Raw genomic sequence first — 13,965 nt, 5'->3', positions numbered from 1 at the left:
GAGTAGGTTCTTCTCCTGGGAGGGCCCGTTCTTATTTTTTCGGTGAGTAGGGAAAGTGTGTTAGTAAGCCTTCCTTTACTGTGATAAATAGATGAACATTGAAACAATTGTTTCATGCCAGGAGCATGTGGCAATCACAATTTCCCTCCCCATGGCTGGAAAGAGGAAGAAAGGAGGGGCAAACATAGAATCTCAGCATTCCCTCAGTGATATAAAGAACTCATAGTTGCTTAAGGTTACTCCATGTTCTAACAGCAGTACACTGGGGAACTAGCTTTTACCACATGGGCCTTTGAGGGACACATAACATTTGAAGTGGAACAATGAAGGAGTAGAGAAAATTAGGCCCTTCAGTAGTACTTTTTGTAGGCTATCCAGTCTTCTTCACAGAAGATGGCTTCTTTAAAGTGCTTTCAATTCTCTCTTACTTAATTTAGCAAGGACTTACTTTAGAGTCTCCTACAGAAGAACCAGTTGTTGGGCTTGGGTGGTTGAAGGAGCCTGTATCTTCTCTTGCTCCATCCCTGGAAAGAACAGTCTTTTCCAAGTCCTAATCATCTTCACAGGGTATTTGTTCTGGTCTCATAGAAATTGGTCTATCAAGGCAAAGTGGCCATGTTGCTTGTTCCTGCTGCCCTATTCTCCTTGCTCTTAGATAGAGGCTTAGCTTGAGACTGTGCACAAGGAATCCATAGGCTGGAGTATAGAACCTCAGACAAGTGGCCTTCTTACGCTGCCCTCAGTGGAATAGAAATGTAAGGAGCCCCTCTACTGTCCTGACATAGATGAAAGCAGAAACAGTTGTCATGCCTGTATAGTCTAAACACTACACCAAAGCCATCTAATCCACAGGAAAACCACAGTGAAGGAGGATTTCAGATCTGGCATCCAACTTGGGACTAAGCCTGAGAAGTTGCATAATAATGCAAAAGGTTCTTCTGAGAACAGATCTTGCAAAGCTCTAATAACAGGAGGTACCATGACAGTGTTTGCCAGCCAAATTCCCATGGCCCTTCAGCATGGCATTCAGAAAAAGCAGAAAGAGCAGGCTCTGAGAACTTATTCTTCTGAGTGCTCTCTTATGACTTTGTACTAGTTATGCTTGGAAAGCTTTATCTGGCCTGTTTCCCCAGAAGCCTGTATTAGTTACAATGCATGCAAACAATTGAGACAATATTAGTTACAGTGCGTGAGGACAGTTGGGACAATATTAGTTACAATGTCTTCGGACAGTTAGGACTGCTCATTAGTCATCATCAGTCTTATGCCATGTCACATGAACATATAAACACAGGCTAAATAAAACAGACGCTTGCAAAGATCAACGTAAAAAACAAGGTTGAATAACACAGATCATGAAGGTGTGAAAGCTGAAAGGTGGGCTGCCATCTGTTTTGCAGCATCATGGCTGCCTTCCGGCCTCTGGTGAAGCCTAAGATCATCAAAAAGAGACCAAGGAGTTCATCGGGCAACAGTCTGACTGATGCGTTAATATTTAGCAAAACTGGCGGAAACCCAGAGGCATTGACACCAGGGTGTGAAAAAGAATCAAGGGCCAGATCCTGGTGCTCGATATTGGTTTATGGGAGCAAAAAAGCCAAGCACGTGCTACTTAGAGGTTTCCAGAAGTTTTTGGTGCACAAGATCAAGGATCTGGAAGTGCAGCTGATGGGCAACAAATCTTCCTGTGCTGAGACTGCTCACAGTGTTTCCCTCAAGAACCAGAAGCCATTGTCATAGAAAGAGCAGCACAGCTGGCTGTCAGAGTCACCAATCCCCATGCCAGGCTACAGAGTAAAGAAAATTAATAGAAGGCTTGAATGCATGTTTTGCGTTTAAATAAAACCACAAAACTACAATAAATAAATCAGTAAATGCTGAAAGGTGAGGGTTAGCCTCAACCTTACCTCTCTACTGTCTTGTGGGCTAACCTGGACTTTAATGTCTTTCAGTTCCCTCCTCTGTTAACAGTTCTTGTCTGCTGCACATAGACAACCCACAAGGGGTAAACATGAGTTCTCACGTCCAATAGTTCTAGGACAGGCTGTAGAGGTGATGATTGCTACTTTTTGGCAAGTCACTCCCCACTCTCCGCAATTCATCTCTTCATTTTTTAATTTGTTCACACACACACACACACACACACACACACACACACACACACACACACACACAAAACACACACACACTTCCTATGCACACAAAATAGGTCATTTTCCCCATTACCTTCTCTCCTCCTCCTCTCTTTCCCACTGAACTTCTTCCCCTCAACAAGCCCCCTTCTTCTTTGACAATTTCATTTCAGACTCACTCACTTAAGGTTGCTTGCAAGAGGGTGAGTGGAGGGCTACTTACTAGATTACAGATGCCAGTGGTAATGCCACTGAAGAAAATGACACCTCATTCCCTGAAACTCATAGACTGCTCATTGTCCCCCAGTGACAGATGGGGTGACCTCACCAGCCCCTCCCCCATGCAGAATGAAATGTTGACAGGGCTCAGTCTGTTGTAAGTCCTTTGCAGGTGACAACAGCTTGAGTGCAGAGGTTGTGTCATGTCTTGAAGACACTATTTGACTGCACACACATACATGCACATACACACACACACACACACACACACACACACACACACACATCCAGCAGTCTCAATTCTTACACTCTTTCTGGCCCCTTTTCTGTGGGTCTCAGAGTGGGTGACATATGTAAGGTTGAGCATTCAGCTGTTTCTTGTTCTGGGCACTTTGACCAGTGTGAGTCTCTAACCATCACGTGAACATTGCTTCTCTGGGAATGCCAAGAGCAGTTCTTGACTCCAAATGGAAGCAACCATTCTAAAGTTCATTTCATACCATGGCTGTTTAGCAAAACAACCATAGTAGGTCTTTTCTGGCAGCATAGGGTTCTCTTCCCCACCACCCAGAACCTCAGTGTTGTGTGCACAGAATTTCACCATCAAACACCAGAAAGACACTTTTATTGCCCACGTGTGAGCACAAATGCAATCCTGATCTGAGGGACAGAGGGGATGCAAAGAAGTTTGGTGATCCCCTGGAAGGAGCCCAACTCAGGACACTCTGATCACTATGGGGTTCTGTCATTAGGGATTCTGGGGGACTCAACACAGCCATCTGCTTTCAGTGGCTCTGCTATGCTCTGGCTATTCCCTTCTATCTGTATTGATTCCCAGGTGCTGTTTCCTTTAAAGATGTTCTCAAGCAACTGCCATGGCTTTTGTGGACAGAAGTCCCTGAATATTCCCTAAGTCAGTCCAGGAGTTTTTCTGTAATGGCTACTAGACCAACCCACCTAGCACAAGGAGAACGTCAGGGTGGTGCTGGTACTCTGAGGGTGTGTCTATAGAACACTTGGACATTCCCCTGCAGCAGTGGTTGAAGAAAGACAACCATTCCCATCTTGAACTGAAATGATTGTAAATGAGGCAGCATCCTGGGACCCAAGATATAGAATCTTCATGCCTTGGTTGGTGGGTATTTGCTACAGTTACATGTGGCTGGAAAACGGAGGTCAGGGCTACGGAATGTAATTTGGTTCTTCCAACAGCTGTCTCATCATCTCTCTATAGGGCCATCGGTCTATGGTAAGGTCCTCCACGTGAGCTTACTCTGTAGATCCTCTTCTTACAGACTATCTCCCCACATCACCCAAGGAATCTGAAATAATTTGTGGCATGTAACAGGAATTCAAGAATCATGTGAAAACCAACTTTACAGAATTCTACATTTTGGAAATCTGCTTTGCAGTGGGCACTGAGGTGAGTGTCATTGTGATTCTAGAGTCTCAGCTAAGGAGTATCGATTCCCACAAATATGTCAAGTTTCTATTTCAAGGTCGATGCTGAGAAAAAAGCAACACAATTTGACATGCTAACTGTGGAACCGTGAGAAGCAGCCTGGTTCCCGATTGGGCTGCCATGGCTCAAGGTAGGTGGGATTATTGAAGGTCACAAAGGCAGTGATCCAGCTCCTGATGTCCAGCTTATTCATGACATGCTTTCCCCTCCCAGTGCTCTTGAGTGCATTGGCAAAAAATGAGCAGCAAATTAGAGAAATGACAGGGGTAAGGTCTTGACACACCTAGGCCCTCAGGAAAAGTTCTAGAAGGAAAGGTTATATTCCCAATGCCTCTTTCCCTATTCACCCGGGGTCATGCTAATCTGAGAAGAAGCTGTGAACAATAGGGTTGAGGGGGGTGAGGCGTGTCAGGAGAAGATGGCGGGTCTTTATGCTGATGACATCATCTAAAATGCTCTCCTGCATAGAAGACTCAGAACTACTTGGAAAAGTAGGTGGTGGTTGCAGACATGACCAGAGTATGCATGCACAGGAGTGGTATGTATGGACAGGATGCTCAGCCTAACACAACCTCTTAGGCTGGTATCCCAATGTCCAGAGTACACCTCTCCAGTCATCCCCTAGATCAACTCCTTCTCCTGTAAATCTGCAGAGGTTCTGTGACACATGGGCACAAGGACGTCTTTAATCCTCCCTTCTTACCTTCAGGAAAGAGGAAAGGAGCTGCCACCAAGATGGAGCTCGAGGCAGAGGTGGGGAGTGGCTCTGTGTGAATGTGGCATTGCTCCAGCCTCCCCTACACAGTACTCTGCCTGCTAATTAACGCATCCGTCCTTCCCTACAGGTGGGGAAGTGGCCTGTGACTACTGTCTGGCTACCTGGGGCCAGGAAGGCCTGACCCTGTTACCCACTCAAGTGACATACTTTGGGACTGGGTGACTTCTCAAGAGAAGACCCCTCTGGTCCAGCACCAAACCTTCTTCTTCCCTCTTGCAGTGGGGGAAGGAGGGAGAGGGCAGGCTGTGGATGGCAGAGAAACTCGGGGGCTGGTTTATGGCAAACAGACTGAGCTGCTTACGGGCTAGTGATGCTGCCAGCAACCCCAGATGGCTCAGAACCTGCTGCTCTTGCTGAAAATTGATTTTGGAGGCAGCAAGGGAAGGAGGAGGGTAGGCAGGGGAAGGGGCTGCAGGGCAGGGGCGGGGGGTGGGAAAGGTTGCCAAGTACAGGGTGGCATGTATAAGCTCTGATAATGCCCCTGAGCCAACATTCTCTGGGCAAAAAGGGAAAGATCTATGCATGGAGGACATTTGGTTAGAATTTCTGCCTCTGTGTTCTATTTCCTTGGTGTGTGTGTGTGTGTGTGTGTGTGTGTGTGTATGCATGTGCATGCAAGCATGTGTTCTAGTACACCTGTACATATGTGGAGACCACAGGTATCCTCCTCTATACTGTTATTATTATTGTTATTAATTATTATTATCATCATTATCATTATTATTAAAAATTATTTAAATAGGATCTGTCACTGAACCTGTGGCTCACTCATTTGAATAGATTGGCCGGCACTCGCCCTCCAGTCTCTATCTTCCAGCCCTAGGGACACAGGTGTGTGCGACCACACCCAGATTTTACATGGGTGTTTGGGATCCTAACTCAGGTTTCTTTGCACAGCAGGTACTTTATCCATGGAGCCATCTCCCATGCCCTCTCATTCCTCTTTACCTTGCTGCCTTCTCCCCATCTCCTCTGGACTTCATGGATACTCCCTGGCTTCTTTCCTTGTGTTATAGGGTTGAGTGGCATGGGAAAGTATCCTATGTGGGTGACTTCCGAGGCCCCCACTCAGTGAAGTAACCCAGTGCTGAGGATACTTAAGCTTTGATCTCCCGGTTGTGGTGTCTTCTTGAGGACTCTGGATTCTACTCTGTATTAACATCTTACATTACTATCATTAACAATAGCAGCACATGGTCCTATGACCTCCATACTTGCCTCTGCTTTATTATTCTTCTAAATCATAACGGCCTCTGGGCCCTCCCACCAAGGGCGCAAACACTGATACTAAAGTGGCCATTCAGGACCATGATCCTCACAGAGGTCATGAGACAGTAAGAAGAAGGGGCAAGTTCACCCAGCTCACAGGAGTAGTAACATCTAGTGAGCTGAAGAGGGAACTAATAGCCTTCCAACCACGTAAGGTCAAGCTTTTTGGTGGGGAGCATGCCTGAGGTGGGAGCAACATGTAGGGTGGTTAGATTGGAAATGGACTTTGTTGTTTGGGTTTGTTGGTTTCTCAGGCAGTGAGGGCCCAAAGCCTGGAGTGGTAGGTTCAAAGTGACAGACATTTCTGTCCTGAGTGAGGGGATGAGAAGTGCAGATGGACCAGATAGAGGCCTTGACCTCCTTCAATATCTGTACTTCCATCTGTAAGATCATGAAGCAAATGGAAAGACCAGGATTGGCCAGCCCAGGTGCCTTGCACTTTGGTCTTATGGGTCAGAAATTTGTTACACAAGACAGAAGCCACAGGACAGTCCCATGGACTATAGATGAAACTAGCCAGGATACTGGACAGGGGGACAAAATGCCATTCATAAGGGAGGGGAGAAAGGGATGTTTTTATCCTTCCTAAAAGAAACAAAATGTGCAGGAACCGAGAGGGGGTATTAAGCACTTCTATCCAAGTGGCCAGGAATAGTGTCACATTTCAGACAAGCGTACCTAGCCAGGCAAGCAGCAGCCAGCCTTAGATTCCTATCTACCCCCATGGATACACTTCCAGATCTCAATGGATCCTCCAAAGAATGGGGGAGAGAGCTGAACCCTTCTATGTTAGAGGCAGAAGGTGAGGCTCAGATGAAGGACCAGGAAGAGAGCTCACCTATACACAGTCTATAGCTTTCCCCATTTTAGGTGAGATGAGTCCAACTCTGCACTTTTCTCACCACTAAGGTGACTGAGTCTGCCTGAACTCTCTCCCTGGGAGGCCTAGAGCCCTACAGGAACAAGAACCATCACCCGACACACACTCCCAGACACTGGGGACTGGGGAGCTTGACTCAGTGGCATGGCTTTCTTTTTTCCACTTAGTCTTGCCTAGACACGATCCCACAGTATTAAAAAGGTAACAATCATTGGTCCTAGCCAAGCCCCCAAGGAGGAGGAATGAACGCAGCCCTCCCTTGAACGAATGCTTTGTGTGTGTGTGTATATGTTTGTTTGTAAAAGACACAATTAAGAGTTATTAACAGTTATAGAGTTATGACAAAGCTTGGGACAGGCAACTTTCCCCAGAGGCAGGCTGCTGCTTGTTTCCAGCACTTGAGTGCAGGCAACATTTTTTAAAAATCTGTTTTAGGGTATCAACCTCAATCCCAACCAATACGTTTTTCTCCCTCCTTTTGGGCTCAGCCTGATCTTGGAAAGAAAAGGGAAGGAGGACTCTACAGTGAGCCTTCTGCATGGTTCAGCAGATACTTTCCTTCTTAGGTCTGAAATGACCTCCCTCTTAGCTGCTCAGAGTCCCAAAGAGATTTCTCAGGAGCGGAGTGTGCAGCCAAACTATCACCCAGCTTGTGACACTCACCCATGCTGACTTTAAGGGATACAAAGTAGAGACAGAATTGGGTGTGCAGGGGCACTAGTTTGGGGAGTTTCGCATCCACTGCCCTGTCCATGATGAATGTCTGAGACCTGGAGAGAACATTCACACCAATACCTGGCAACCTGGCTGGATGAACATCCTCCAAACAGGACCAGTGAGACAAAGTGTCTTTCTCAGCTCTTCTGAAAAGGAGGTCACAAACAACTGGCCTATGTACCTGACTTCACTCTCTGGACATTTTGCACCCTATGGCAATCCAGATCATTGACTCCATCACTAACTGATTCTTCAAGAACTCTCCTCTAGAATCATTAGATAGACACATGCATGGTCAGCCATAATGCTTACGGTCATCCTGGAACCGAGAAAGAGAACACAATAGTCTTTGAGAAAACGGGGATCAAAAGGATGCTTCCCACAGTGACAGTGAGATGACTCGGGTCCTAAAAGGATATGACTCTCTGGGAATATAAGCTATGTGCCTGTCCATTTCCTCCACAGTACAACGTGATAGGCCAACTTCTAACTTGAATGCATGATGAAAGTAGGTAAAATGTTTCAGACTTTGCCATAAAGAAAATTTGATTCTGTCACCCCCAAATTCATAATAAACCTCACTGTTCAGTATAACAGCATTTGGAGATGGTACATTTAGACAGGAAATGAGACCTAAATGACAGAAATAAAGCTCCTATATGAAGAGAGCCTGGGTTGCACCTACTCCTTCCACCATATGAAAACACAATAGGAAGCATCCATCTTTGAACTAGGAATGGGCTCTCCCCAGACACTGGACCCCATAGCATCTTGATCAGGGCTTCCCCAGCCTTCACAATGTAAAGAAGGGATTTCTACTGACTCTGTGCTCCTCAGTGTATGGGTGTTTGCGATGGAAGCCCAGACCCACCCACACAGCAGATCTGCCACCTCCATGTCTAACAGGCCTAAAACCAAGTGTACTCACCCCTGACTCAGCTGCTCACAAAACCCCCTTGGAAGCTGACCTGGAATCTGAGCTCCTCCCTTCATACCCTGCTTTCTGCTGTCATCCATATTTCATATTCAGCTCTTTGGGAAACTAGAACTCCTATAGAACTAGGAAAGATTTTTTGCCAAGAAGTAGCTGAAAAAGAATTGGGGTAGAGGGGCTGAAAAGGGAGGGTTGAAGATGAATCACATCCAGGTTTCATCCCTGAGTCACTGAAGTTGCTTTTAGCCTTTTCCAAAAAGATGCCTGCTCAGTGACCCCCTAGGAGAGTGCAGCATCTACCCACAGCCCAGCCTTCCAAAGGATGGAGTTCAGAAAGGGCTGGACAGCAGGCAGCCTAGCACTCAGAAAAAGCCCCAGCAGAATAGTTGGGCAGCCTGGGGCAGTGGGTGGGGACTAAGGTGGGTTATCCTACTCCCTAGTATTGTTACCCTTTCAAATCTGAGTAGCCATAAAAAAAAAAAAAAAAAAAAAAAAGAATCATCTAGAACATCCTTGGTTTCTCATTTGAAAATACCAACAACAACATGTTAAAAACATTCATTCTGGGCATTTATTATTGTGGTCACTAGACAGTTTCCAATGGTGAGAGATCGTCACAGTCTTCCAGACAGACCACACGGCTCTGGCATCTTTTGGGTGTTTTTTGTTTTTTGTTTTTTGATATATAACTAGAATTGCATTTCAGATTCATGTTTGGACTCTGGCTTCCCCAGGCAAGCTTATGCTGATACCCCTTGACCCTTTCCAGACACCTGAGCAGCTGGAGAACATGGCCATCTGACTAGGGGGATGGATAAGCCAGAGCCTGAAGTCTTTGGGCCAGCAGAAAGAATCCCAAACAGAAATCACTGATGGGTAAACCACATCCAGAACCCCAACTTTTTGTTGGATCAAAATGTTCTTAAATTATTACTTTTCTGCAAAGCTGAAATGTGCTTTAAAGCCCATTTTCTTCCCTAGACAATTCATTCATGTAGGTCCTAAGGATCGAACTCGGGACTTTGAACATGCACAGCATGAACTTTACCCACTGAGATATTATCCATGTCTTCAGTCACACTTTTGAAAAAGAAAACCAAGCAGCCTTGAAGAAGGGATGTGAGGCCACTCCCTTTGCTCCAAATCCATGGCTCGGCTGTCATGCTGTATCTAACACTGGTCTCTTGGATGTTTGGGGCAGGTCTCTTTCACAGTGCCTGCTGCAGGAGCTCTGAGATGTACAGCATCTCTCAAGTCTTCTCATTTGATTATAACCTCAAGTCTTCCTGGTGATATAAAGCAGCTAATTGTTTTTCTTAGTAAAAGTACTTTATTTTTTTTGTGCATTGGCTTTATGTTTCACTTACAAGAATATGAAGTTCACAACTTTTATACCAAAATGTAAGGAGGCTGTTTAGAAATATTTTTGCAGTCAAAAGTCACCTGACATATCCTCTAATCTATATTTAATAATAAAAAAAACCTAAGGTTCAAGGTACCTCTGGGCATCTATTCCCCCCCCCACACACACACCTCCAGCCCTCCTTCTCTACTCTCTGCCCCAACTGGGCTACTCTTGGGCTAGTCTGAGCTGGGCTGGGCCAGTCTAGGCCATATCTTTAGGGTTGGAGGTGAAGTCTAGATAAGTGGTAGGTTTAGTTTACACAAGACTTCATACCAATTTGCATATGGAACCAAGTGAGACCCATTACAGTTTCCTTCTTTCCTGTCATCAGACCAACTCCCCCAAATCCAAGGTTCTCAATGATAAGAAACAGATAAAACCACCAACACAGTATGGCAAGTACAGACTTTATAATCTAGAACCCTCCTTGTAGCAACAGGAACACATTTGCTAAGTAAGCCTGTGCAAATTTAAGCAAACCTACTTATTGTTCAAGCCCCACTTTATAATATCTTTCAGTATCCTCCTCAACTAGCTATCTTCCATAAAATACTGTGTCATTCTTTAAGTGTGCAAACTTTGTGCGTTGTAGCAGGGCATTAGGCTAGGAAAAGAACCACCAATAAACAAACAAAAAAAAAGTGTGCTGCTATCACTGAGGATGAGTAGCCAGCAGAGGTGACTCTGCCATGCTCTGTTCCTGTTGGGTGATTAGCATGCTGTCTGCATCCCTTAAGACAGCATGGGCTCCAGTCTATCTCTGAATGATCTATGAGCTGTCACTTGTGCTATTAACAGGCATTCTTCATTTTAGCACCCTCAGCACATTTAGTTCCTCTTCTGTATGATCACTGTTCTGGCCTTCATTAATAATCACTTCCAAACTCTTCCTGAGCCTTCCTGGGCAGTTTTCTCCTGTGCTATCTTTATGGACCACCAGGGCAAGACTCTGGCCAGGATGATGAAGGGCCAATTTCTGTCCCAGAAGGAAAGCTACTACCAGGTGACTTGTGAAGCTCAGGACATAGGACAGTTCCCCTTCAGCTCAATGATCTTACATTGACTCTGTGACTGAGTGATTTGTTAGAAGACAGACATGTAAGAAGATCTTATATTTTTGGAGGGTGTCCATTACTGAGAAAGGTGTTGTCAGTTCTTTGGACCAGGCTGAGGAAGAAGCAATGGATAGAGATGAAGCAAGCTCTGCCTTGCTGATGCCTTTGCTTAGCAAAAATAAGGAGGCTCAAATAACAACATGTAAAAAAAGGGTCCCAGAACAGGGATTAGCCTGCTACTCATGGATGATTTTAGGCGTGACAGAGCCTGTTGGAACATTTCAAAGAATGTCAACAAGTAATAATAAAACCTCCCCCATTCTTCATGCTCTTCCAATTTAAATACTCTGTCTACTTACTCTCTGCCAGAGTCTTCCATTCTTATAGTGATGAAGCTCTATGCTCCCCACAGTGGGTTTCTATCTTATGCTTCTGGTTTCATGGGCTTTTCCACTTACTATGAATGGAAGATGGGATGCAGAGGAAATATCCTTGCAAACTGTTCTTGATTAGTTAACTCTTGCATGTCCCACAATGGACTTGCCAGCTGTAGTCTGATTCAGACCATTCCTTGGCATTTGAAGCTCTCCGTTCACATCGTATTAATTTAGCCTTTGTTCTTAAGAGGTTGCTGTCATGCCCACACATGAGCAGTTCTGTCTTGGGATGGTTCCCTTTCATCCCTCCTGTTTCAGGCCAACCAGAAGCCTCTCTATCTTCCATGGGGAGACTTTCTTCTGTATTCTATCTCACATTCTTCCTTTTGATAGGTTCCTACAACATAAATGAAGTACTGTCCCGAGTCAGGCTCCTCATATCCCTTACATTGCCCTGTTGTGACCAGTACTGTGGCACACCTTGGCTGTTCTTAAGACAACACAAAGGGCAGGTCACTGAAAACCTCATAAGTGGGTGTTCTATTAGTGGTATGGAAGAGGAGAACCCAGGGAGAGACAGAGACAGACAGACAGACAGACAGACAGACAAACAGATAGACTACAGACAGAGTTAGAGACAAAGAGAGTCAGAAAGAAACAGACACAGAGAGAGAACCTGAGGAAAAGAGCATGGTTTAGTCTGGTTGCATTCCTCACACCATCCATTGGGAGGCAGTGGCTGAGCCAGCTCTTACCTCTCAGATGCTCTAGTGGCATCAGGAACATAACTTGAGAGGATACCTGCAGGTGACAACTCTTTCACCCTGCTTTCCTTGTGGAAGGAATCAGAGCCACTCTTTGGCACTGCATTTGCTTCTCTCTTTCTAACTGCCAGATGTTTTCCTTGCAAACAATGACCAAAAAAAGAGATAGATGGACCAGAGGGAAACAGCAAGCCAATTTGGAGCCAACTTTGGTCAAGGAAATGGTACAATCTCCCTGTAATGTGATTAAGTCAAAATTACTTCCAAACGGAGAGGTAATTATGACAGCAACCTCTTTGGGTGCAGGCTGAGATTTATTCTTTTTTGGAGAGCCAAGACCGGATTTAGCTTTTCATGAGCCCGGGGCAGCAAAGATATGGGGCAACTTGGAATGTTCTCTTTCACAGAAAAATATTCCATGCAAAGAAGAAATCTGAAGATGGTCTAAGGAAAGCTGTGCTGGCAGATGAGCTGTGGTTCCAACCCTTTAGGTGCAAGCAATGGGCAAAAGCACAGGAAGAACTCTCCTCTGTGGCCAGCTCTGGAGAGTCCATGGTTCTGAGAACAGATGCAATGACATCATTACACATAGGCTGTGTGCAGAATGTCTTCAGAAACACTCCACTGGCTGGTGTGACATTATATTGATGCAAAGATATAGGGTATTCCCAAAAGGATCTCCTGATATGGAATGCTCATTAGGAGCTTGGAACTAGACCAAACATGTACCACTTGTGATCTCATCCTTGTAACAGCCCAGTGGCTGCATGCTCTATCCATCCTACAAAAGGAGAAACAGCCACAGGGAAGCAGCTTGACTCAGAGCACCCACTACAAAAAAAAAGACAAAGGCAGAATGCTGTGCTGTACCTACATCCTGTTCTTGTGCCTCCTGATCCAGTCCTTCAGACCACATGGAAATAGGCCCAAAGCCCTGGGTCTTCTCGTGCTATGTGTATGCCTCCATCTCAGTATTCATTAGACTTGACTACAATTGCTTACTTGCCTGTCTTTTACCTGCCAGACAACAAATGGTCCAAAGTCACTGATCCCTGGCACTTAGCAAGATGATTACTCTCCTGTGTAAGGCTCTGCAGAAACAAACATGTGAGAAAGACCTGTGTACTATCAATCTAAGAGTGCTCTTGGGATTCTGTTAACAGAGGAGAACCAGTAGGCAGAAACCCAATAGTCAGCATTAGGCAGATCATGAAAAGGAAAAAGGGAGAAGAATGAAGGAAGGAAGGAAGGGAGGGAGGGAGGAAGGGAGGGAGGAAGGGAGGGAGGGAGGAAGGAAGGAAGGAAGGAGGGAAGAAAGGAAGAAATGAAGAAAGGAAGAAAGGAAGAAAGGAAAGAAGCACAGTAAGAAGGAAGGGGGAAGAAAAGAAGGAAGAAACAAAAGAAGGAAGAATCTTTAGAGCGTACATTGTAACCTAGAATTCATGCCCGCTGAAGGGAGGGAGCTAAAGGCCTCCTTGGAACAAGAGAGAATGGGATTTTAAACTTCCAGGCCTTCCCAGATCCTCCTGCACAAGGGCAGCCCTATAAGGAGTGAAAAAATTACTAGCAACAAATCAATCAGAAGCTGGGTGTTGGCGATGCAGAGCTATGTGAGAGGGGCACTCACACAGTGTGGATAAAATGCTTGATACTCAGCATGACCACACATCATGGTTTCTTTTCTCCTGAACTGTTTACCCTCCCCGCCAGGGTGATATGTCTCAGATATTTTTGTTTCTCTGATCCCTTCCTATTGCTAATCCTAGATACCTTGGATATCTAACATTCACATCCCACTTTACATTATAATTGCTGGCAATGTATGAAGAACCCAGGAAAGTCAACTAGCAAGGAAAGTGAAAGCACATCTTATACTTTTGAGGAGGTTTCAGCATTCCATGGTCTAGAAACTAACTGTGTCCTTGAGAAAGCTCAAGTGCAAAGTCCAGCTCTGTGGGAGTCATGAAAGTGTC

At 45.3% G+C, this 13,965-nt stretch overlaps 1 protein-coding gene across 1 annotated transcript; it reads left to right on the top strand.

The window, feature by feature from the left end:
• Nucleotides 1–1,404: 1,404 nt before the first annotated feature.
• LOC308418840 (large ribosomal subunit protein eL32-like) lies at nucleotides 1,405–1,740 on the top strand (the record flags this gene model as incomplete). The annotated part of the gene is made up of 1 exon (XM_080914401.1): nucleotides 1,405–1,740. The coding sequence occupies one exon, from the start codon at nucleotides 1,405–1,407 to the stop codon at nucleotides 1,738–1,740; it is 336 nt and encodes a 111-aa protein (XP_080770527.1).
• Between the last annotated feature and the right edge of the window lie 12,225 nt (nucleotides 1,741–13,965).

The sequence above is a fragment of the Micromys minutus genome, assembly GCF_963924665.1.
Source record: "Micromys minutus genome assembly, chromosome: 3".
NCBI lineage: Eukaryota > Metazoa > Chordata > Mammalia > Rodentia > Muridae > Micromys > Micromys minutus.
Note: the sequence above shows the minus strand (reverse complement) of the source record. Positions and strands in the feature narration are given on the sequence as shown.